The 24,943-nt window shown below is 46.4% G+C and overlaps 2 protein-coding genes across 3 annotated transcripts; one reads left to right on the top strand and one right to left on the bottom strand.

The window, feature by feature from the left end:
* Positions 1-437: 437 nt before the first annotated feature.
* On the top strand, positions 438-8,510 carry LOC127335462 (uncharacterized). 2 transcript variants are annotated; one of them, XM_051362113.2, is made up of 16 exons: positions 438-594; positions 1,150-1,536; positions 1,615-1,743; positions 2,534-2,741; positions 2,851-2,997; positions 3,273-3,347; positions 3,433-3,504; positions 3,668-3,739; positions 4,533-4,604; positions 4,877-4,948; positions 5,311-5,382; positions 5,646-5,717; positions 6,524-6,667; positions 6,749-6,820; positions 7,792-7,938; positions 8,024-8,510. In XM_051362113.2, the coding sequence occupies exons 2-16, from the start codon at positions 1,333-1,335 to the stop codon at positions 8,206-8,208; spliced, it is 1,743 nt and encodes a 580-aa protein (XP_051218073.1). In that variant the 5' UTR covers positions 438-594; positions 1,150-1,332; the 3' UTR covers positions 8,209-8,510. The 2 variants fall into 2 exon arrangements, with proteins under 2 accessions (XP_051218073.1, XP_051218074.1); XM_051362114.2 differs by having other exon boundaries at positions 454-695.
* A 1,640-nt stretch (positions 8,511-10,150) lies between these two features.
* LOC127335461 (calcium uptake protein, mitochondrial) lies at positions 10,151-13,628 on the bottom strand. The gene is made up of 8 exons (XM_051362112.2): positions 13,241-13,628; positions 12,667-12,734; positions 12,353-12,576; positions 12,027-12,110; positions 11,290-11,503; positions 10,984-11,160; positions 10,783-10,902; positions 10,151-10,607 (listed from the first exon to the last, which is right to left on the bottom strand). The coding sequence occupies exons 1-8, from the start codon at positions 13,527-13,529 to the stop codon at positions 10,413-10,415; spliced, it is 1,371 nt and encodes a 456-aa protein (XP_051218072.1). The 5' UTR covers positions 13,530-13,628; the 3' UTR covers positions 10,151-10,412.
* Between the last annotated feature and the right edge of the window lie 11,315 nt (positions 13,629-24,943).

Genomic DNA, 24,943 nt, shown 5'->3' with positions numbered 1-24,943 from the left:
TAAACTAAATTCGGAAGGTGGAGTATTTTTTTCAGATGTGAAGTAAATAAAAATGGTTCAGTACTAGTCTGACCGAGAATCAAGGACTTGACGCAGTAAAACCGCGGGGCCCACGTGTATGCAGTTAACAGAAACCAATAGTCTCAGGGGCGGGCCCACAAAGCCCGGCAGCACAATCCGGGGTGCCGTGCGCCCACTCGGTACCCCACCTTCTTTGCCTTATCCCCTCCGCTTCCATGTGGCCCCATGCCATTGCATCCTACCCACTAATCACCCACTGACAGCCCGACCACAGAGTTCAAGCGGCCCCGCATGTCAGCGAGTAAAAGCAGGTAGCCCGACGTATCAGTCAGCCCTCAGCGACACGTGGAGCTCGCCCGCTGCTCCGGGTCTTGCTCGCTATAAGCCATTTCTTCTGCACCTTTCCCTCCCCACATTCGTGTCGTCACTCTCGCTCGCCGCCGGATTGGAATTAGATACTACGATACCATGATGATGATTTCGGTCCCTGGGTTCGTCGAGCTCTGCTAATCAATCCCAGGCTAAACCTCGCCTGATTTCGGTTGCTGGTGGCCGGATTCCTCGCCTGATCGGGTAATTTTGTTTTAATCTCCGATGTAACTAACTAACTCGGTTGCCATTTTTCCGGTTAGTTGTGATTTCGCCCAACGACCTCTTCCTCCCCGTTGATGCTGGTAAAGACTTAGTCCTCGGTTTTGTTGTTCCTGCATGAATTTTGGGGGGCATTTTCGCAGTCGTTTCTCCCTCCATCCCTCCGTGATTACCACAACAATCGATACTGTTCAGCTATTTTGGGGATTCTGTTTTCACCAATCGTACCTACCTCTGCAGCAGGAGCGGTGGTTTGATGCGTATGGGTTCGCCGCTTACTTGCTTTCATCCGTCGGGGTTCGTTGCGCGATTGCGTGTAGGATTGGTTCGCGGTTCGTAGCGATTGGGACGGGGGGTTCAGTTGCGTTGCGTGGGGGATAACACTTCACTCGAAATAAACCACTTGCGTCCAAATCGGTTACTCGAGGTTTAGTTTTGTTTGACTGCTTCTGCACACAATCTGGTAGGATTTCCTTGATGTTAGCGCAAGTCAAGATTAGAGAGCTTATAATATTTATTTTTCTATTGATGATGCAGGATGGTGGCGTAGAAGGCAAAATCTACGAGTCCAAGTCGTAGTCACGCCGGGAAATGGATGCTAGAGAATCGTGACATCGTCACCAAGAACCAGCCGGCACCTCAGATATGCACCTCTGAGTCTGTGAAACTGTATATCCAGGCAGTGGTTGGGTTTTGTTTCAGCACACGAACTCCATCATCATGGGCAGCGCCTGCTCAAGGAAGAGAGGCCAGCTGGTCCATGAGGATGAACTGTACAGTGTCAAGTTCTCCAAGAGCGGCAGCTTCAAATGGTTGCTGCACACGCTGTCACGCAGCAGCTCCGACGTGCTCCGGAAGGCGCACGGCCCTGCTCCAGGCCGCCGCCCGTCGCTGGTCGAACTTTGCGTGGCCAGAGTCCGTCAGGTAGTCAACCCTGTGATCTCTCGTATGTTCAGGTTCGGTGAAGCGGCGCTGCTGACATCTTCACCTGGGTGATTGCAGGACATAAGCAGGTATTCGGATTTCTCCATGCTGCCCAGGGATCTTAGCCAGCAGATATTCAATGAATTGGTGGAGTGTAGCTACCTCACTGAGGAGTTGCTGGGAGCTTTTCGCGACTGTGCTTTGCAGGTGAAATTTCAGTACTACTTGTTTAGCACGCAGTTTTCCTAGGCACACTCAGCAATCGGGGAGTTCATGTCTGGTTTGGCACATCAATCAGGCCTTTATATGTATATATAATGTGGTTTCTGTCGGGTAGGGAAGAAAGGCATCTTATCAGACATTTCTGTTGGTTTTGCTAGGCTCACTCACCAATTTATAACGCAATTCGTAGCAAGCTTGTCGTTTATGTGCTCGTTCATAGGAAGTAAAAATTACATTGGTCAAATATATCCTGTAAGCGTGCTAACTCATCCCAGAGTGATAGAAAGTTTCATGTTTCTTTCTTTTCTGGCCTAGCTCATCAAGCAAACTGGAAGCTTGGCTTGCAACTTATACCTTGAGCAAGAAATGTAATCTTACTTGGAATAAGATAGAAACTGCCTAAGTGATCTCAAATTGACTACCAAATGGGATTCGTTAAATGGTAAGAAAATTTTCAATGCTTATACGATAAATTTACCAAGGTAATTTTTATGTCCTACGAGCTAGCTCAAAACAGTTTTACAAGCTTGATAAGAATAGTGTTATAAAGTGCTGAGTGAGCATGAAAAAAGCAACAAGAAATGTCTGTTAAGATGACTTTTTTTTTTCACTCTTATAATACACATATGCATTGAAAAAAATAAATTACATTACACATATAAAGGCCTGGTTGATGTGATGGGAACTTTAAGTTTACAACAACTAATTGTTCATAATACAGAGGGCTAAGATAGACTTATATTCTTTTATTTACCTTCTCTACTATTCGGTATAGGATATTTGTCTGGAGGAGTACCCTGGAGTGAAGGATGCTTGGATGGAAGTAGTCGCTTCTCAAGGGCAATCCTTGCTATCTGTTGACATATCTTGCTCCGATGTGACTGATAGTGGATTGAACCTTCTCAAGGATTGCTCGAATATGCAAAGTTTGGCATGTAATTACTGTGATCAAATCTCTGAACAGGGACTTAAAACAGTTTCAGGTAAGTGATATGGCTATAGTCCAATAGATGTGCTTTCTGTTATCCGTATGAGTCCCGGGGTGAACTCTGCGATTAAATCTTTGAACATGGAGATATCTTAATTCTGCAGGCCTCTCAAACTTGACATCGCTGAGCCTTAAGAAATGTGCTGCTGTTACCCCAGAAGGAGCAAAAGCCTTTGCAAACTTAGTTAATTTGGTAAATCTGGACCTTGAGCGATGTATGAATATTCATGGCGGCCTTGTTCATTTGAAAGGTGTCCTTTTGTTCCCTGAATTTATTAACCATACCTCAGTGACCTTATGTACTTCAACTTGTAAGACTTGAGTGTACCAGCTACTTTAGGGTGCCATAATGATAGGGGCACCCGGAGTGTTTTCTTCTTTCCATTTTCATTTCCAGACATAAATGAGGCTTATTTTTATCTGTGGTCGAACTGGCACGCGACCTAATTATTCACAGCTGGTTCAGTAGCAGATAACTCAGAATAACTACTTATGTCTGGTGCAGTAATATAAGATTCTTTTACAGGTTTGACAAAACTGGAAACACTGAACATGAGATATTGTAACTGCATCACAGATTCAGATATGAAGTATTTATCAGGTCACAACTCTCCCATAATTTGTATAGACCAATCTATATGATCACATATACTAATATACAATGCAATGCCCTTTTCCTTCTGTAGATTTTACGAATTTGAGAGAGTTACAACTATCTTGCTGCAAAATAAGCGACCGTGGTGTCTCTTATCTGAAAGGTAACCCCAAATAAGTTCCTTCTGTTCTGGTGGAAGGTTGATTGACTTTGTATTAAGTAAGGGTTTGACTATTTAACATGCGTGCTCATTTTTTTTATTTACTTAGTAACCTCGGGGTTCATCTTAATTTCACTGTGTTTATGTTACATGTTTGATATTTTAGGTCTATCCAAGCTATCTCAATTAAATCTGGAGGGCTGTGCAGTGACTTCTGCTTGTTTGGAGGTTATATCAGGTCTTACATTCTTTCCTGATAGAGCACCCTACTGTCAATGCTACTTCTGTATAAATATCTCTCTTTTAGTCTTGAGAAATCTTTGAGAGCATTTTGCTTGCCCATTGAAGGGTGCCAACAACTGTATAGAGTGTAATGCATTATGTAATTTTAAGCAGGAGGATTTGGTCTTAGGGATCTGTGGAAGTGTGTATGTCATGAACTTGTTCACAACTTCACGTCGGTTTATTAAAAAAAAGTTTCATTGCCAGTCTTTGGTTTTCATTCTGTGCACTCTAGAATTCATGCCCCGGAGAAATATGTTGTGTTAGAAAGAATGAAAGATAACATAGAGGTCTTGAAAAGTTTGCAGCTGAAGTTTAACGAGAATGTCAAAGTAACATACTAGTTGACCTGAGAGTGCTTTTATGCTACCATATGTGGGCAGCGGGCCTGGTGCAGCGGTAGAGCCTCACCGCCTGTGACCGAGAGGTCCCAGGTTTGAGTCGCGGTCTCCTCACATTGCACTTCATGAGGGTAAGGCTTGCCACTAACACCTTCCCCAGACCCCGCATAGTGCGGGAGCTCTCAGCACTGGGTACGTCCTACCGCTAAAAGGTGTTACCTCGAGGAGTTAAATGTTCCTTTCACAAGGACATAGTTAGTTATGAAGCCTGAACTTACAATTTACTGTGGCATACTTACTGATTTGTTATACTCATTTATGTTGTAACATTCTTTGGATCAATTACATAAACAAATTACTAGCTCACCGGTTGGGTACTAAACTTCATTCATAGTCATGTTATTTCAGGAATGGCTTCATTGGTCTTGTTGAATCTGAATAGGTGTGGCATATATGATGAAGGCTGTGAGAACTTGGAAGGTAAATATGATACTGATTGCTGACCATTTGGTGAACATGACTCTTTGTTACTTGTGTGGTGGCATCCAAATATGATACATGTCTCCTCTGTAATGTAGATGTCTAACTCGGTAGTTAAATTCATAGACGCTCAATGCTTTATTTCGTTCACCTACTATTCTGTCGAGTATATATTGTGCACCCTTTGCGTCTGCTGAATCTATTCAATAGTGTCTTTTTTGTTCTGCACGGCTACACCTTTTTTTAGCTCACTGGCTGGTGCTGCCTTGCAGGTCTTGTCAAATTGAAGGTTCTTAATTTAGGGTTCAACCGCATTACAGATGCTTGCTTGGTTCATCTAAAAGGTGAGGACTCTTCATTGTTTATCCTTATATTAAATTATTATTTGACAACGTTTGAAAATTCTAATATTGATATTCTTACATTCCCATTCTTCAAGAGAAATAAGCGTTAATTTTTTCGCATGCACAAAAATGCTGATAAGACGAAAGTAGAGACATGCCAAAGAATACGAAGAGGATTTTGCATTTTCTGAATTTCATTCTATCCATTTGCTAGATTATAGGGCGAGAAAAATTAAATTTTATAGAAAAATATTTGGTAAAGGAAAACGTTGGAGAAGTACAGTGGAACCGTGGCATGGGTGTGATATTGAACAATGCATAATGTTGGGACCGTTTATTCTGATGTTCTTTTTTCCTTCCAGAACTGATCAGTTTGGAGTGTTTGAACTTGGACTCATGCAAGATTGGCGATGAGGGGCTACTACACCTAAAAGGTGAGTTCTTTAATGTTTTAAGAATTGCCTGCAGTGCAGTAGCATGTCTCACTTTCACTCTGTTTACCTCTTGTCTTACTAAATGCTGACGAGCACAATTAGTAAATCGTAATTTACTGTTGTTGAATGGCATATGATTTTAATTTACAGGAACTTGTCTACATTTAGCAAGTATAGTATTGTGGGGGCTTTTTTTTCCCTATGAATCTAACTTGAGATTTCTTGTTGCAAAGCACTAATTGATACATTTTGCTGTGATTTAGGCCTTTTGCAGTTAAGAAGTTTGGAACTGTCGGACACTGAAGTCGGGAGCAATGGACTTCGTCATCTCTCTGGTCTGTTTAAACTTTGGAAATGCTATATGTCAACTATATATGGACTCTCCTTTAATTTCTCTTTTAGTTGCATATGTTTATAGTAGTTCAGGCGATCTATTTGATGAAATTGAACTTAATGTAAGCTAGATCAGCACCATAACTCCGCATTGTATCTAGTTATGTTTCGTCGGCTTCTCGGTCAAATAAAGGGTTACATGGTTGGTTGTTAAATGCACGTCAGTTCTAGTAATGTGCTTATTCCAATGTTGTTTTCATCTTGGAGCCCATGCATTCTCTTTCATAGCTTTTCTTGTCATTGTCTGGGCTGCTTACCTATATTATGGTCAAGTGGGTTAATGTCAGGGCATAAATCACTGGTATATGTTCACACAACTGAACAATTCAGTAATTTTTTCAAACATGCTACTCAAAGTTATAGTGGTAGAGGGGACAATGCCGGTAAGTCAAACAGTGGTATGCTTGGCTATTTGCCATGTCTGGAGCTGATTGGTGTGTTAACGAAACACTCAAGTTGATTGGTACGTGGACTTCAACTTGTAAGAAAACATGGACTTAACTCCAAGTTGATTGCCCTCAAGTTGATTGTAAGGGCAGTTTTTCCATTACAGTGTTCGCTTCTTTGTCCTGCTACATGAACGATTCTTACGTGTGCTCTCAATACATGTTAGTTGAGCCATGGCATTCATTTTAATTACAGCGCCGAAGTGTTATTTATTAGATGTCTGTGCCTGAATCCTTACTGTTGATATTATTTTGCTCATGGCATAATTCGCTGTAGTTATGCAACTGTTCTACATTTGCAGGTCTTCGCAACTTGCATAGCATGAATCTCTCTTTTACATTGATTACGGATATTGGTTTGAAGAAAATTGCTGGCCTGAATTCACTGAAGTCAATTAATCTTGATAATCGTCAAATCACAGACAATGGCTTAGCTGCTCTTACAAGTATGTCTCTCATATTTCCCCGGTCTTGATATTGTTGTCTCTCACACTAATGATTGGGTTGGGTTTTATTGGTTAATGCAGGTCTCACTGGGTTAACGCACCTCGATCTATTTGGAGCTCGTATAACTGATTCTGGGACAAGCTGCTTCAGATGTAAGTATGCACATTCAGAATTTGATTCATATCTAAGATCTGTTGGAGCCAACGGAATTGTTAATTCACTGGAGAATGCCAACAACAGCATATTGAGCTGTGTTCAGCTGTTCACTTGAATGGCACTGAAAGTAACTTCAAGAAATTCATAAATTGTACTACCTCCGTTCCAAAATGTAGCCTTTTTAGAAAACTAAGTGCTTTCTAAAAGTCTTATATTTCGGTAAGGAGGTAATAAGATTTATGTTCTCAAATCCCCTACACTACAGCCTTTGAATGACAGCATGTTCAGGGATGGTAGCCTTGGAAGGGGATTATTCCTGTTGGAGGGGGAAAAATTGCTTAAAGAGACTAAGTATAGGCATGAGCATACCTGGGCATGTGTCGGGCCGGGCCGGGCCTCGGGCCGGCCCGAGGTAGGCCCGACGCAAAAACAATCGGCCCAAGCCTGGCCCGGCCTGGCCAAAAACACACCAAGCCCGCCGGGCCGCCGGGCCGTGGGCCGGGACGTAGGCTTAATCTCAGTTTTCGGGCTACCCAGGCCCGGCCCGGCCCGGGTGTCGGACCAACATATCTCGGCCCAGGCCCGAGTTTTTCGGGCCGGGCCGCTCGGGCCGGGCTGCCCATGGCCAGATCTGGGCATGAGTATTAGAGCATTTCTCAAGAACTTAGATAGTTGGGGGTGGCTTTGCCCCTGCTCGTTCCCCCTTTCCTCCGTTCCTGAGCATGTTAGCATCCCTATTTGGTGCATATCTTGGTTGGTTTTGGAAAGCAAAGCTTCTGGCTTTAGCATCCTTATTTGGTACCTATATAAGCTTTGTCTATACTTAGTCACTCTAAGATTTGCTTTTGGTATAATTTTTTAAAGCAGCTTTTGGAAAAGCAAAGGTTCTGGCTTCTGGCCGAGAAACTGTCCCAGACGACAGGCCTGAAGCATCGTACGGTACCTAACATGACTACTACTGTTTCAGATTTCAAAGGTCTACAGTCTCTCGAGGTCTGCGGCGGGTTGATCACAGATGCTGGAGTGAAGAATATCAAGGACCTCAAAGCTTTGACGTTGCTCAACCTATCCCAAAATGCAAACCTTACAGACATAACCTTGGAGATTATTTCAGGTATATGTTATTTGCACTCTGTCTTGTGCTTCTATTTTACTGGTAACTCTGATATGATGATCTCACAGTTATGTTCTGATCACAGGCCTGACTGCTCTGGTCTCGCTGAACCTGTCCAACTCCCGGGTGTCCAACGCTGGCCTCCACCATCTGAAGCCGCTGCAGAACCTGCGCTCGCTGTTCCTGGAGTCCTGCAAGGTTACGGCATGCGAGATCAAGAAGATTCAGCTGGCTGCCCTTCCCAACCTGATAAGCGTGCGACCAGAGTAATCTGGTAATTGGCACCTTTGTCCGCCTGTACATAACCACCTCATATGCTAGAGCAGGCAGAACGGCCCTGCATGTCTGTACATAGGTCTTTGAATTACGGGTCTGATCTGAATAGACCGAGAAGTATTTACTTATGCCGTCTGGTTACTTGCCAAATCTGATGCGAAGAAACAACTGTAAATATGTTTGTGCTTCCTCCGCATTTGGGATGGTATGTAATGGTACGTGTAAATATCTGGTGGTGTCACTAAACATGTTTGCCTGGTGCTATAAAGATTTGTATGAATCAGGTTCGATGTCAACTACAACCGGTAACCACTAACCAATATGTCGATCAGGTTCCAGTATTTCCCTCGTCTTTACCGTGGCACTGGCAAACCTCATCCTAGTATCCGGTGAGATTGATATAGCAAAGTCTGCCTCCGCTGCTCTCTGGCAGCTATTCTAGCATGCCATATCTCATCAATGCTGGCCAGCGTGCTGAGGTTGCAATCTCACCATTGCCCCATCACACTCAGAGATCATCTCCCACTGGTGCGCTCGATAGCTATTTTAGGGTCGGCGTGGTTTTTAGGCTCACATCGGCATCCTAAAAAGTACCGGCGCGATTTCGAGTTCAGTAGAATTGCCCGTAATCTCGTGCCGGTCCCTTCGCAAAGGGCGCGCCTCACGCCACGCCAGATACCAGTCATGCTGGTGCAATTTCGAGTCCAATAGATGCGCCGGTAACTCCATGTCGGCCCCTTCGCAAAGGGCGTGAATCGGGTGCGCAGGCACCTCGCGCCACGCCGGATCCCGCGCGTACACGGCATTTCCCGCTCGTTCTTTCCGCCATTTCTCGCCGCTTCCCGCGCTTACTCGGCGTCGCCTATAAATGCAATCTCCGCTCAACGAACACCGTAGCCGCCGCCGTAGCTTAAAATGACTCGTCGCCTTTCTACCATGTACTCTCGCGTGCTGCCTCCACCTCTGTCTCCACCTGCAGGCACCCCCGATTTCGACGACGTGGAGGAGGACCCGCAACTCGCAGAATATGAGCAGTGGGAAGCGGCGGTGCTTGCGGCGACCGTAGATGCTTTTGTCGCAGACGAGCAGCTCCAGCAGGAGGCGGAGCGGCAGCGGCTACGGGAAGCGAACGCGTGGCGCCGGGAGGTGCAGGAGGAGCATAGGCGCCATTATGAACTGCGACTGCGCCGGCGTGTGGAGGCGCTGGAGCAGCAGTTGCGGATGCAGAGGGTGGAACACCAACGGCGGCGGGAGGAGCTGGAGGTGCAGCTGCAGCAGGAGGCGGCGGCCGCGGATTTGGCGGCCTGGTAGGAGGAAGCGACGGCGGGGGTAGCGTAAGCGAAGAGCGACGAGTCCCTCGACTGGTCCGACGATAGGCCACACGCGGAGGAGCAGACGGCGCAACAGAAGGGGATCCTCGAGTCCTTCAAGTCGCTCAAGAAATTGGAGAACGACGCCCATACCCACGAGGAGCGGTGGCGCCGCGTCGTCGACCTCTCTATCGAGGCGGACCGCCGCTTCTCCGCCGAGCATAGGGAAAGGCTATGCGAGGACCGGGAGAGGCGGTGCGCGGCGTACGAGAAGTTAGGATTCAGCCGGGCAGGACCGTCCAACGCACCGCCGGACGGCCGGTAGGCTACAAGCGTAACAACGTAGCAAATTTGTAATATATATCTAAAATGAAAAATCTTTATTTTAGCTAAAAAAAATCTATCGGGCCGCCCGGTGTGGGAACCCGTTTCCCAAATGAAGGATGGCGTGCCAGTGCTCCCTATTTGGGGCACCAGTGGAGATGCTCTAAGAATTATCAGCAGATATGCAGTCCTAAACTACCATAATGAATGCATTTATAAAGCATACAAATGGAAGAGCGATGGACACAAGGTTTGGTTTGAAACCTAATAATACATCACCAATTTGCCATGTCCAAAGTTACTAGTACAACAAAGACACCATCTACAACATTAGATATAATAATACATCACCAATTTACCATGTCCAGAGATACTACAAAAGACACTATCTACAACTGCTATACGGTATGCCAGCCTTCGACTAACCTACACGATATCTACAGCAAAATCTCTCCTGAGCAGTGACAGAAAGAACTAATTTTTATGTTACCTAAGCTTGGCAAACATACCATTGAGATGGCACGTAATCCAAGGCTAAAGAAAAAGAATCTTGCGAGAACCAAACTAGAGCAGCATCCCCGGAAGCCAAGAACTCTTCAACCAGCCCACAGGGCCTCGTCTCGCTGGCTGGTGAACATCAGCTTCTCGTCTTTGCAGCGCTCTCAGAAACTCCTCAGAGCTCAGGTGTCCATCACGGTTCGTGTCAAACACATGGAAAATGATGTCCACCACTCTGTCAGTCAATTCAACACCACAGACCTATAACGCAGACCAGGGAAGGCATGAAAACAGTCAGAAAATGTGTTACATACTACACTTCTAGGCATATGAACTGCTGGAATACCAATTAACAGTTTGGCCACAAAAAAAAACAGTTTGACAATTAACTAAAGGCCTGAGTATTGCTCACGTAGAATTAGTAAAAAAATCTTACATGCTGTGCCGCACGCTGTAGATCCTGTTTTGTCAACATCCCATTTACTTGCCCATAAGCAAATATAGCCATCGTCAGAGGTTCCAATCTTCGACGTAAATCAGCAAAAGCCTTAAACTCCTAATGTTCCAGAAAAACATCTATAAGAATCACTTGAGAAGATAATTATGTGGAAAAGACCAACACGGTGGTAAGTCAAACCTCAAAGGTGACGCGTACGTCCTTGAGATAAGGGTCATTGCCCAACGTATCAGCTCTATCAAGTAGTTTGCTTATGTGATTCATGTCAGCAGAAGCGACCATGGACAGTGCAAAATCCTTTGCTGGGATAGTGTTCACTGACTTGACATCATAATGACTGAATTCTAGACGAATAACCTGCAGAGAAATGAACCAACAGACTGAGAAAATGTAGGGGGGCTGAGATTCACAAAGTGAGAGAAACTATAGAGTATGGGAGATAAAAACAATGGATGATTGCTTAAGAATATGGAAAAAGGAAATCACCTCCTCATGCAATTCCTTCATAAAACTTGTGAACTTATCAAAGTGTAGAGGCTCATTCCCATCATTACCAAAGAAATACTCAACCAGCCCACCATTTTCCACAGACTGGCCAACTTTAAATCCTGTACGTAAGCCATCCCTATGGGCAGCTCCTTGTCTGTTAAAGGACCGCATCAATGCCATTACTTTCTTGAACTCTTCTTTGTCTATCTCCCTGGAAGTGACAACTCACAGATAAGGACCAAGAAATAGCCAAGAAGTAGCTGACCAAAATTTGTTCATACCCTTCTTTTACCATCAACTAACAAGCCAGATGATTGAACATGCTCATAAAGAGCAGGTCTTTTTTCTGGGCGACAAGAGAAATTAACTGCACGCGAATGATCACAGGTAAACAATAATATAGCACAAACAAGACAATATTCAGATGTATCTTGTTTATGCACAAATCCAAGGGAACAAAAGGGAAAACATACCTTTCTCAGCTTCAGTAAACAAAACAATGTCTACACGATAAACAAAGAAAACTGGATTGAAGCCACTAGAGACTTGATACATAAACACGGCCTATTAAAGTTTTTTTTATCTTCCCCTACCAAAGAGCTGTGCTTAATTACATGCAATAAAAAAACGTAACAGGTTTATTGATCAAAGTATGATTACATGGCAGATACATATCAATTCTGCAGCTGGAACATATTACTAAGACAAAGCACTGGGGTAGAAATAGAACTCACCCGCTTAGATCAATGTCAAACATTTTGAAGGCCGCACTGAAGTTTGACTCTGGAATGCTGAGTAATGTAACAAAAAAGATGTACCTGCCATAGCAGCATAAATCATCGTCAAGCCAACTGAGTATAAACCACTTAGAAATAGGTATTATGCAAACAGTGATTCATTTGTGACTAATGAGAAACAAATCTTGTCACCTAGGTGAATGGTTCTTATATTGCATCTATTAATTTTGAAACTTTTAATACTTGCAAGAAATACCATATCAATAATTCTATAATACAGTGTTTCTGTCCGTGTCAAACAAGATGAATGACAGTTCACTTACTCAGCGAACGAGATGAGACCATCGGTGTTCGTGTCGAACAGGGCGAAGAACTTGGATGGAGCACAGTGCAATTCTCCTGCGTCGCGTTCCCCTCTGAGTCTCCCTTCTCTTACGATATTCGACTCGGATGGAGGGAAGACGGGAACTACTGCTCTCATCAAGTCAGCAGGCAACATGAACAGCTCCCCGTCTGGCTTTCGCACGGACGAGAAGTACTCAAAAATCTGTCCAGAAGAGCATCAACGTTAGAACAAGTACAGAAATAAAAATTACACGGAGCCGTACTGAAATGCAGTACGCGCATGATGCTCCACCTTTTCAGGAGGGCTGAGTAGCCGGATCCGTTTCTCGTAGTTGAAGAACACCCTTCTGCGGTACGAGTCTGCAGCAAGAGCGGATAATTTTGATCAGAACATCATAACTTTCAAATTCAGAACTAGGCATGAGCACAGTTGGATGATAGCGATAAATGCACGTAATTATCATGCTTGCGTGGTGTTCGACCAGAAAACAGAAGTAGTACTAGCTACACTAGAGACGGCAGAACGCGTCATACAATTTGGATTGGTGGCGGGCAGTTGGCTTATCGCTTATCTGGAAGCAGATTAGTACAGCAAGGCCGGGACCGTACCGATCGCAAACGCACTGACAATTTATTCCCCCAACGGTGGCGTGCGGATAAACGATCGGAAAAGGCAGCAGCAGCACCAAGAAAAGTGATCTTAAATTATGCAAAAAAGCGCGTAGCTTTACGGAAAAGATATGCAAAACACCACGGGAACAACCGCGGCAGCGCCGCGCGAATCGACCAAACGCCGCTGGAACCACCGACAGACCGTAAGCCGGGGTACAGCAGGGGAGACTGGAGAGAGGGGACGGCCGGCTCACCTCCGAGCAGGAACCTCCTCCTCCTCTCGTGCCGCTCCTCCACGGCGCTGGTGCCGGCGCCGGCTGATTCGGCCGGCGAGATCTGCCCGGCCGAGGCGTCGCCGGAGTCGGCGAACCCCGGGGGCATGAGCCAGAGCCCCAGCCCGGACCCGGCAGCCGCCACGGCCGCGGCGGCGATAACCCCCTCGCGCCCGTTCGCCGGCGCCGGCGCGGCGGCGCTTGAGAAGGCTGCTCGGCGGACCGGCGCCGTCGTCAGACGTCGTGCGGCGGATCGGAGGAGAGCTGCCATGGTCGGGCGTCGGAGTAGCGGTAGCGGGTCCCGGGCTTGGCGGGCGGGCGGCGCGGGTTTGCTGCAGCAGGTGGTTACGACGAGGAACAGACTGTGGAATCTGGCCTCTTGGGGTGGGAGGAGGCGGCGATGCGTAGATGCGCGGAGGAGAAAATGGGGGCGCTGCGGATGCGGATGGTGGCCGCGTCGTCGCGGCGGGGCCGGATTTATGGTGGGAGGGAGCGGTTGCGCTGGCCGGCTGGCGTGGTGGCTTGCTTGACTTTGCCGGATTTGTTTGCTGCGTCCACCACCAAAAGTGGCCGTGCGGCGACGTAGTACAGTACAGTCTGTACAGTGGAGTCTATTGCCTATTGGCACTGTGCTTTTCTCGATAAAGATCCGGCTCGTGCTTATTAGAGCATCTCTCCCAACCCATTTCCCAAAGAGATTTGAAGAGTGTCGAACAAAAAAAAGTTCTCAGCCGCATCCTTTAAAGCCGTTTTTTTGTCCGGCATGGCCCGATACGGTGTCCGGCGTACCGAGTCCGTCCCCGCTACACAGTGGACGCTCTGGGGACGTCGGACACATCAAAAAGCGAGGCAGGGAGTGGCGGGGCCAACGCGTCAGCGGCACATTGAATTTTAACATAACCGTCGCCTACCTCGCGACGGAAGTTATTGGCGTGCAACGACGATGCAGTTCCCGCAGAGGAGCAGCGAAGCGTCTCGTCTTTGGCGACAGGGACATGATCGTCAAGGTGTTCAACGAGACGCGTTGCAGCCGGAACTACCACGGCGACAGGGCCGGGGAGAACGACGACTGATGAGTGTTGTTTCTTCGCAACGAATATATGCATTGAGGTTTCTGGTTATTCTTACTCGGAAGAAACAACAGGGGCACCCCACCAGCTGGATTTTTCCGTTTGGGTGAGTGGGTGTGCTCTCGAGTGTTCTTTCTTGGCAGCGAACACACGAAACCTTCGATGCCCGACCTAGTTAGGTTTAGTTATTTTGCAATATTTTATATTTGTGTCAACCATAGTTCAAACTATGTATTAATTTGTGGAAAACTATGTTCCAAATTATGTCTTCGTGTAAACAACCACGTTCCCAATTATGTATTAGTTTGTGGAATATTTCTTCTATTTATTGAAATAAAAATGCAAAAAACAGAAAAAAGAGTATTTTAATGTTTGGGGGCGGCGTTTGGGGGACGCGGCTGGGGAGCGACGTCCCCAAAATGCGGCACACACGAAACACGTCCCCCAAACGCTCAATCTGGCGCCGTTTGGGGGATGGTTTGGGGGACGTGACTAGAGATGCTCTTAATCTTTTTAATAGAGTCGTAGGACCGAGAAGTCTCATTCCAAATCGTCAGCAGAGTAAGAAGTTACAACAAGGACCAGCAGAAAATAGAAAATTACAAGCAGGTTCATAGTTCTTGCACTAAGACCCTATAAGTAGACAAAGAAACGTCACCGGGTCCGACTCCTTCTCCACCGAAGCTTTGCAACACATAACAGTTAACCGCCTCGTCGCCCGGAGGAAACCACTTGGGGGCGGGGCGGCTGGAGCCCGCTGTATTTTTCGCATGGCAACCTGGAAGGTTGATCAACGCATTCAGTCGCTGTCCATAAGGAACCGAAGCCCCTTCGACCATCGGAGATGATAGTGACCTTAGTGACACGTGGATGCAATCCCAAAAAGAGAAGCCTCTACGCTCCTCTGTCGCGAATCCCGGCCAGCAGCAACCGTGAGCATCGAAGGGCCTGGCCTCCCTTGTCTCCACGACGAGTGAAAGGAGTAGACCTTGATTCTCGACCATATCCTTTGAATCCGCTTAGACACAAGCTTATTAACGAAGACGTTGCTCCCGCGGGTCGCGCACATCACCTCGTCGCCGCAACCAAGAAGAATATCTCCGTAAACCAGCACATGCTGCTCAAAAGCAGGGGCATCACAGTCCAACACACTGGCATAGAGCCAAAACCTAGCACAAAACGCTAAATCTAGCTACAAATGTACATCGGAGGCCGGGGGCCCTCACCCACCATGATGTCGGCTATCGCCGAATAAGGAAGGGAGAGTGGACAGCCGGCCTAGATCTAAAGAGGAAGGAGAGAGGTGATGGGAGAGAGCGGCTGACTCAAGTGGTTGGGCTAGAGAGTGGATGCTAGCTTTGCAGAAAGAGGGTTGTGCTTATCACTGTGGTTGCACACTTTCATGACCACTTTGTGTGCCGGTGGTCCGTGCAGGGATCCGAATCATTAGTTTCCGTGTACACCAAAGATTTGTTTACTTCTCTCGTATTTCCAGCACCATGAGGTTGGGATGAGAGAGTATTCAATGTTCACTCATTTTTCTCCAATATCTCAAATATTATTTCCCAACAATACTCTACTATGGTGGGAGTTTTTAATCTAAGCAAAAGTAAGAGAGGAATTATGGGAATTTTCCTGGATTTGGAACAATACCCTCTCATCATCTCCCCCTTTTTATGAGGGGAAGTCATCATGGCATCTTTATTACTCACCAAACATTGTTACTATCTCTGTTTTTTTATTTAGTTCGTGGTCTTGATTTAGTTAAACTCATACTTTTTGCAAATTTTGATCAAGAATATAATAAAAAATGAATATTCATTATACCAAATACGCATATTATGGAAGCATACTTTATGCCGATTCTAATACACAATAGATTTTGTATTTTAGATGTTGGTATTTTTTGTGAGTTTTAGTCAAAGTTTACAAATTTTAACTTTAGCTAAATCTAGATGGTGAAGTAATTATGAAACGAAGGAAGTATATTTGTAGGAGCTCAAAAGAAAATTATGTTGTTCCTCTCATCCCTTAAATGCACTATAAGTAAATAGTACTAGCTTTGTCTATGAATAGACGTCTCAGATATGTCTAAATCTAAATGTATCTAGATATCTGGACGCTATATATAATGTTTAGATACATCTAGATTTAAATAAATCTTAAATAAATATTTATAGACGAAAGGAGTACTTGTTATTATAAGGTGTAATAGTGCAGTAGGTACAACGACACAATGCAAGAAAGCATGGGTTCCCAGTGTTTTAAATCTAGCTGGGGCCGGAGAAGAAAAGCGTGAACGCAAAGCTTGGATGCATGCCTTTTCCCCCCACCCACCGTTTTGATAGGCGTTTCCGACTTGGCGGCGCGCATAAAAAGATAGCGGCTCGACGAGGTGCGTCGGCTTGTTGGACGGGAAAGAATCTGGCTCGCCGCACCAAGAATCCTCGCCTCTCGTGCCCACCGATTCCCGCGTCCACCGGATGGCGCGGAGACGATTGCTTCCACCGTGGAACGAACTCCAACCTTTTTTCGTGCCATTTCATTTGTGGCGGTTGGTGGCGCTCGCGCCGGTGGTTTTGTTTAGTTTTGCTGCCCCGGCCGGAGACAGACACGGACGCACGACCGAGGGGCGCCCACCGGACTGCTAACCGCTTCTGCCGCGTTCACAAGGTCCAGGTTCGAGGCCGGGTCCATGGTCGCATGCCCGTTAGAGCATCTTCCCAGCTCGAAATCCGTGCTATTTAGATGTAAAGTTTGATCGCCTCCACCACCGTGACGTTCTCGGCACGCTTGGTCTCCTCCTCAGCGAGCTGGGACGCGGTAGCCGCCGCTGCGGCCTCCTTCTTCGAGGTATTCCTCTTGCGTCCGCACGAGGGAGACGACAGCTGGTCGCGGATGACGAGGGTGCCGCTGCTGTGCCCTCTGGTCGGCGGTGGAGAGGCCGGCTCCTTCTTGATGACGGTCGGCGTCGCAGGTGGAGATGCCGATCCGCCGGACCTCGATGCCGACCTCAACCCAGACGAGGAGGAGGACGGCGCCATCCGCCGAGGCATCCAGGAGGTACCGTGCCGGCGCGACACGATAGGTGCCACCGGCGGCGGCATCCCCAGAACGGGGGAATTGTCACCCTCGATGTGTGCAAGCACGTTCTCGAGGGTGCGGCCAGGGCCGCTCCACCAGCAGCAGCGGCCGGCGGCATTGTTTCTAGCGGGAGAAGGAGGAGGGCCGTCGTACGCGGCGAGTTCTCGCTCGTACCTTTGCCGGAAGAACTCCATCCAGGCGTCGTCGTTGTCCGGGTAGAAGCGCTCCTCCGCGCGCTGCTCGTCACTGAGAGTGACGAGCACCGCGTCGATCTCCGCCTCCAGGGCGGCGCGACCGATCGGCTGTGGTGGGATCGGGACGCCGCCCGTGCTCATTCGCCAGCCTCCTAGCGCGCGAAAGTCGGGTGGCGCGGGGTAGCCCGCCGCGTGCAGGAGCCTCCCCTCCCATTGATGGAGAGAGCGGCGGTCGAAGCCGTTGTTCGCTGCGCCGTCGCCGAAGTTCGCCATTGTTCGCTCGTGAGCTTGGGGAGAGAGGTGGTGTGAGAACAGGGAGACGGCATGGTGAATGCGGCCAGACGCGGTAGTTTCGCGACAAATAGAGGGCAACGCGCGTGAAACCGAGGCGACGACATTAACTCGTCGCATGGAAGCTACGCGTCCGATGAAGACTAACCGGCGGTAGGCTTTTACAGCGCGCGGAAGACGATGCGATGAGGACGACGATCGGCCTTTCTCGCCGACAAGTCAGGGCCACCAGCCGCGCGGGAAGTTTTCTCGGCTTTTTCCACGCTTTCGTTTCCTCCGGACTCCCCTAGCGCTTTCCGGGGAGCCGGGATAACCTGGACTCCCCGGATGGATGAAAGCCCAAATCAGAACGAAAACGAGAATCTAGCAGCGTGACTGAGTCATTTTCATTCATCCGCATGAAAAAAAAGTACTGAGAGGGCTTGCCAGAGAGACGGCTGGAGATGCTCCGTCGTTCAAACCCGGCCGGCTCGGAGATGCCGTGTTTCCGGAATAGAAAATCGTTATAGGTCCATGGCACCCGCGTGATATGACATGGCGTGCAGTTACAGATAATACATATATTTTTCTCAACGAATACTATTGTACTTACATTTTTTTTAAAATTACAGTACATACACAGATGATCATATTTACGCGCGGTGCACCTGATCTGATTGGTCACGCCGCGGGCCGCGCTGATGTGTAGAACCTCGCCGGAAACCACCTGCATCTCTTACTAGATGTTCCAGCTCACGCGGATGGGGAGAAGGACCGAGGTTCAGAAAGACAAACATACACAGGAACCTATTTGCAAAGTTTGTGACGGTGAGATGGTTGTTGTTTGCAATCTGTGTGTTGGTACATAATCCAATGGTCCATATCTAAATTTTTCAGATTTTCAGCATCTAGTCCATTTGCACCAGATATGTTCCCTATATTCCTACAACTGTACGAAAGCATATCCTCCATGTACAAACACCTCCGAGAAACTGAACCGGCTGATTGAATACATTGACTTTTTTTCGACCACACACACCTCACTATTGGCGGGATTATCGTATTCCATTAAAAAAAATCTTCTTTACAAGACACGTATGCGTTAAACATAGGGCTTGAACTCCGGTGGCCTTAGGTTACACCAACTTTCTAGCCATCCAATTTTAGGTTGGTTCTCACTATACATCTTTTTTTGAGACGCAAACATATGTACATTTAGAGCTCGGTGGTAGGGTTTGCAAAGCGGGACCAGATGCGGGACAAATTTTAGTCAGTCCTACATAGCTTCTTGGTACCCCCCCCCCCCCCCCACACACACACACACACACACACACACAAAACATGAGCAGGACTTTTACTTTAAATTAGTCTTTGCGGAACTAACCAGACGCCGCTTTGCAACCCTACTCGGTACATCACGGAATGTTACCCCCTAATTGCATGCTCAGTAAAATATCTAATTGCTTCATATATTCTTTGAAGTTAATACAGAGTACTTTAGATTTCTGTATTTTTAAAAACTAAAATGTCTTGGCGAACATAGCACTAGATTAATTTTAACCAAAAGAACCTAATTTGTCAAAACTTAAGTCACTGAATAACAAACTCCTCAATGCATCCGATCGAGTTACTAAGTTGGTAATTCTTCCGACGTCTCTATTGTAGCCTCGAGCAGAACTTTATGGACTGGAGCAATGGCAGGACGGGGCTGGAGCCAAAGCGCCATGTGGCAGCTCCACCAGGGACGCAGCCGCTCCATGAGTTGGGACTCACCGTCGATGAGATTGTGCTTGAATACGCGGTTCCTAAAGACGAAGTAGGCACACCCGCCGTCCACGCCAAGATGCGCGGCGTCCGCAGCGAAACTTGCAGGTGACCCAAGGAACAAGACACGGTCGACCAAGCTTTGTCCGTCCCTCACAACCCAGCGCATCTTGCCGTCGCCATCCACCCCTTCCATAGCATGCACCACCACTGACAATGCACAAGTTGGGTCGTCCCCAGAGCAACCACCACGCCAGTACTTCTTCTCCACAAGAACGGTCGCCCGCATAAGCTTTCCGTCTAGCTCGAAGACATAATTTTTTTTTTTTTTTGAGATGAAGACATAATTTTCTTGATTGTACTTGGTCTCTACTCTCCAGTCCCAATCCGGCCTCCGATTGATCCAGCCATCACCCACGTCGCCGTTGCTTCCCAAGTCCAGATCTAGGAGCAACCAGAACCGGGACCCCTCGCACGCTAGGATCTTCCTGTCGTGATACACAACACTCAAATGGGAGCTTGTCTTCCAATCCAACCTCTTTTTCACTAGTTTCCACGCCGCATCACCAGTTCGCAGGATGGCCGCAATGAAAGTTGACTTGTAGTCAAAGCCATGTTCATAAAAAAAGCTAATGTTTTCCAAAACAATGTTGTACATGAAAACGGTGCCATTACCGTAGACGATGCCACGCGGCTTCTCCATCCACCGATTCATCTTAGAGTCCGTAGGGAGCCTAGGCAAACGGGTGAGGGTTCCGGTGAGAAGGTCGACCAGTGTTGGTTCGGTATGCGCTCTGAAGAGCCACGCGGCCGTGCCATCCGCGCTAGCCACCAAGTTAGTGTTGCCGGTAGATGACGCGCCTGCGCCTGGCAGGACAACACCGTCATAGCCATGGCGGTAGCTTGATGTGCTCCTCGACAGCAAGCTGCATCCGTAATTGATCGGCAGGTGCAAGAAGAGGTCGTTGCACATGGTGAGCAGCCACGGCCGCAGCCTGGGATAGGCCGATGCTGGGGATAGCAACGGCGGCGCCGCTTCTCGCCATGGTCTGCAGACGGCGTGGAAGCGGACGAAGTCGACGGCGTCGCACAGGTGGGTGGAGATTTCAGCGAGCAGGTCCCTCGGGAGACCGGCCCACGGACTAGGGGGTGGCGCGGACCTGGACTGCGACGAGCGATCGGTGATGGTCTCCATCCGATCGAATCAGATGGAGAAGACGTCGAGCACACGAAAGGCAGATCGATGCCCTCGATCCTAGACTCCTAGTTATGTACGTAGAGCATTAATCTCCTTCAAGTCCGGTCCCTGTTTGTACCTTTTCCATAGCGAAATTGCTTCGCACATGACAAATTCTATCCGATCTGTAGCCCCGTAGGACACCTCCTCCACAGCGAAAGCACAAACCTAGTTGATGAACCCAGTGTTTTTAAAGGCAACTTCACCTACAGAGCTATATCTACTATTCACCTAGTGCTTTGAGATTGGTGAGGCTTCTGACATTTATCTAATATAAAACCATAATTGAAATACAAGTAAAACTTTTATGAAACTAAACTGATACATGGAAAATGTTGTGAAACATTCTGGCAAAAAGTGAAACTGCTGACGTCACTTTGATATGTTTCACAAAAATATCGTGTTTAGTTGCGTTTTAGTTTGGTTTCATAATTTTGTGAGTGGACTGAGTTAGCATATGGGTGACATCATGGATGACGTCACTGCTATAGGTACCGTTTACTGTAAAAAGAGGTTTTCGGCTAGTTGATTCCTGCACCCCATGTCCAAAGTCCCAGCCCACCCACCAAAGCCCAAATCCAAACCCAAACCCCTTTCACGACTCCACATCTTCCCTCCATAACCTTTCACGCCTCCTCATCCTTCTCCAAAGCACGCCGGCGCCCTATCTTCTTTCGCCAATACCTTCTTTGCCGATCTCCAAATCAGCCACAGTAAGAAGTAATCTACAGCCAGTACAACAAGGTTTGATCACAAGGGTAACCAACAAGAAATATGTGCAATGCTTGGGTTATATTTTGCATTGATTGGATCCAATCTACACATCTTCCAGACTTAATCTATAGCCCTCATGCAACAATATACTGTATCTGATATGTTCACTGGCAATTTTAGGTCGGTCATTATGTTGGAACCTAAGAAGGGGATGGTGATGTTTGATAGTGAAGGATGATGCCGTTAGGTTCTACACAAGTTATGTCAAAAAGAAGGGACTTGGTGTAATAAGAAGAACTGCTAGGCATGGTGAAGATAACAAGCTTCATTATTTTATCCTTGCTTGTCCAGAGTTCACAACTAACAGAGGTAATAATTCATTGAGCAACACGTAATATCCAGCCTAGTTCCCTTTATCACAACGTTATGTTCAATGATCTTTCTCCATTAGTTGGTTGTATGGTACGTAGACTGAATGCAAGTGCTCATTTGCTTATTTGCCACGCTTTACTTTGGTCTTTGCATATTTGCCACGCATTAGTTCTAACCCTTGCTGATTTGCCTTTTCTCCACTTTTGCAGATTTCTTAATTTCATTAATTCAAAAAATCATTCTCAACGATTGGCCACAAAACAGATGAGAAAAAAATTGTTAGTACTTGTTGCTCTCTTCCCTCCTAGTCTCTAATTCTCTGAACTTTGGCACTAAATCAGATGAGAAAACAGAGTATAGTACTGAGAAAGAGGGTTGTGCCACGTAGTCTCTGAAATTGACGATACGAAGTTGACAATAGCTCAAATCATCTACTTATTTGTGATACGAATACATATATTAGGTTATTGATTCTTTCTCATACAATGACGTTCTATGTATTACTTACTTCAACAGGTCAATGCAACAACCGAGGTCCCCTGCGATGCAGGTCAATAATGTTGTGGATATTATCCAGTCCAATGATGGCAGCATTTCAATCAATGGATTGGTCCCAGATTGAGATAGCTCCTATGAGTGAAGATGAAATTGATATTCCTATGGTAGAAGAGAACTTGTGCTCGATGCTATCGATGCCTCTATTGCAAATATTGATGCTTTTATGGCTCATATTGATGAGGATCTACTTGTTGATGCGGCTCTTCTTGTGCCTGACCATTTGCCCGAAGAGAATCACTATTGGTATGACAAAGAACATCCGGTGATAGAGGAAGGTTCCTTGTTTCATTCGATGGAAGAGTTCAAGATGCTCTTGAGAACATTTGCTATTAGAGGCGAATTTGACATACAAATAGAGGATAGTGACCATAGTAGATTTAAAGGCCATTGTAAAGGAAAGATATGTTCTTGAAGAATAACTGCTAGGACAATAGAAGATGGAAAGACAGTGAGGGTAGTAACTAATCTAGCATCAATCTTTTGATTTTGCATGTTGCAACTATTCTTACAAAATTACTTGCAACTAATGGATTGTATTGCACTTTCTGCAGGTTAACAAATAGTAAAGCCTCATAATTGTTCATCAACCTCTGAAGTGGTCTCAAGTATCAGACATAGCATGGGTGGCAGAAAAGGAAATTCGAATACTTCTAACGGAACCAAACATTGGTGCAGGTGAGTTGTCAAAAATGTTAAAAGTTGATTACAAAGTTACTACTGAGTATCACACTATTTGGAGGGGCAAATAAAGGGCCATGGATAAATTATATGGGACTTGGGGACAATGTTTACACAATCTATTTAACTTCAAAGACAAGATTGAGAAGAGATCTCCGGGTAGTATTGTAGAGGTTGATGTGAAGAGGGAAGGAGGTAAAGTGTATTTCTGCAGATTTTTTATGGCACTTAAGTCGTGCATTGATGGGTTTTTGCACGGTTGTAGACCATATGTTAGTATAGACTCTACCTTTATGAATGGAAAGTGGAATGGTCAGTTAACGACATGTACAACACTATATGGACATAAATGGATGTTTCCTTTATCATTTGGATTCTTTGCTTCAGAGACCAAGGATAATTGGACTTGGTATATGCAACAATTGCATAGGGCAATAGGACATCTTCAAACTCTAGCTATCTGATGCATGCAAAGGGTTGGAGAATGTCGTAAAAATGTATTTCCTCAAGCTGAGCAAAGGGAATGCTTTAGGCATTTAATGGAAAACTTCCAAAAGAAATTTCATTGAGAAGTTTTTGGTCGCATGTGGCCAGCAGCCAAGGCTTATCGTGTTGGAACATTTAACCACCATATGTTGAAGGTATTTGAAGCTAAACTGCAGTAAGAACATATTTGACTACTTATCACAATTTGAAGTGGATGAGATGCGACTTCTGAAATATCGAGATGCCCCCTAGAGGGGGGGTGAATAGGCAATTAAAAACTCTTACGAATTTGTCTTGTAATAATGTGGAATTAAACTATCGTTTAGTTTACAAGCACAAACCCTAAATATGCTAAGCTCAACTAAGTGTAACAATAGCAACTAGAGCTAAGAAAGATAGGCATAAGATATATGTAGCACAAGTGATAGCAAGATATATGTACTTCAAGCACGATGGCTATCACAAGGAAAGAGAGCTCGGGTATAGAAATAACCGAGGCACGCGGAGACGAGGATGTATTCCCGTGTTCCCTTCCTTTGCAAGAAGGTACGTCACGTTTGGAGGAGTGGAGGTCCCATGAATGATTCCCCGCGCCACGAAGGCTCACCCTATTCTCCGAACCACACCCACGAAGGATAATGGCCCTTTCCTTATGGTTAGCTTTTCCTCCGCTCCGGAGATGGCAAGCTCCACAACCACTTCACAAGCTCCACGAAGGAGAAGTCCGGGCCTCTTCACAATCTTCTTGAAGAGATCACCGGAGCACCAACCGCCAAGCCAACTAGGAGGTCTCCCTCCAAGAGTAACAAGCTCACGGTCTCTCACTCGAACTAATCGTGATGGAGAGCTCAGCACTATGCAATGATGCAAAGCAAGAACACTAGAGGTGTTCAAGTCCTTCACTCTCAAATCCCACCCAAGCAACAAATGCTAAGATGAGATTGGAGAGGAAGAACAATGGGGAAAGTCAACAAAAGACTCCAAGATCTAGATCCCTAGAGTTCCCCTCACTTAGAGGTGAAATTGATTGGTGGGGATTGTAGATCTAGATCTCCTCTCTCAAATCCTCAAGAATGGGCAAGAATCATGGGGGGAATCAAGAGGGGAAGCAAGTTCTTCCAAGAGCAACAATGGAGGTGAAGAAAGGGGAAGAACTAACTCAGCCCAAGGTGGAAGAAGGGCTATTTATAGCCCAAGAGCAAATATAACCGTTGGGGAAAGGTTGGGCTGAGTCAATCATCGAGGAGGCCGGTCAACC

This window comes from Lolium perenne, chromosome 2, assembly GCF_019359855.2.
Source record: "Lolium perenne isolate Kyuss_39 chromosome 2, Kyuss_2.0, whole genome shotgun sequence".
Classification (NCBI taxonomy): Eukaryota; Viridiplantae; Streptophyta; class Magnoliopsida; order Poales; family Poaceae; genus Lolium; species Lolium perenne.
The sequence above is the reverse complement of the archived record's forward strand: the minus strand, read 5'-3'. Positions and strand labels throughout refer to the sequence as shown.

What these genes read in the sequence shown, in the direction of transcription:
- LOC127335461 (XM_051362112.2), bottom strand. Translation starts at nt 13,529, where the DNA reads ATGGCAGCTCTCCTCCGATCCGCCGCACGACGTCTGACGACGGCGCCG. An exon ending in TACTCAGCCCTCCTGAAAAG is followed by an intron (nt 12,577 to 12,666) that starts GTGGAGCATCAT and finishes TCTTCTGGACAG; the next exon opens with ATTTTTGAGTACTTCTCGTC. An exon ending in ACGTACGCGTCACCTTTGAG is followed by an intron (nt 10,903 to 10,983) that starts GTTTGACTTACC and finishes CTGGAACATTAG; the next exon opens with GAGTTTAAGGCTTTTGCTGA.
- LOC127335462 (XM_051362113.2), top strand. Translation starts at nt 1,333, where the DNA reads ATGGGCAGCGCCTGCTCAAGGAAGAGAGGCCAGCTGGTCCATGAGGAT. An exon ending in AGGCTGTGAGAACTTGGAAG is followed by an intron (nt 4,605 to 4,876) that starts GTAAATATGATA and finishes GCTGCCTTGCAG; the next exon opens with GTCTTGTCAAATTGAAGGTT. An exon ending in TTGCTTGGTTCATCTAAAAG is followed by an intron (nt 4,949 to 5,310) that starts GTGAGGACTCTT and finishes TTTTCCTTCCAG; the next exon opens with AACTGATCAGTTTGGAGTGT.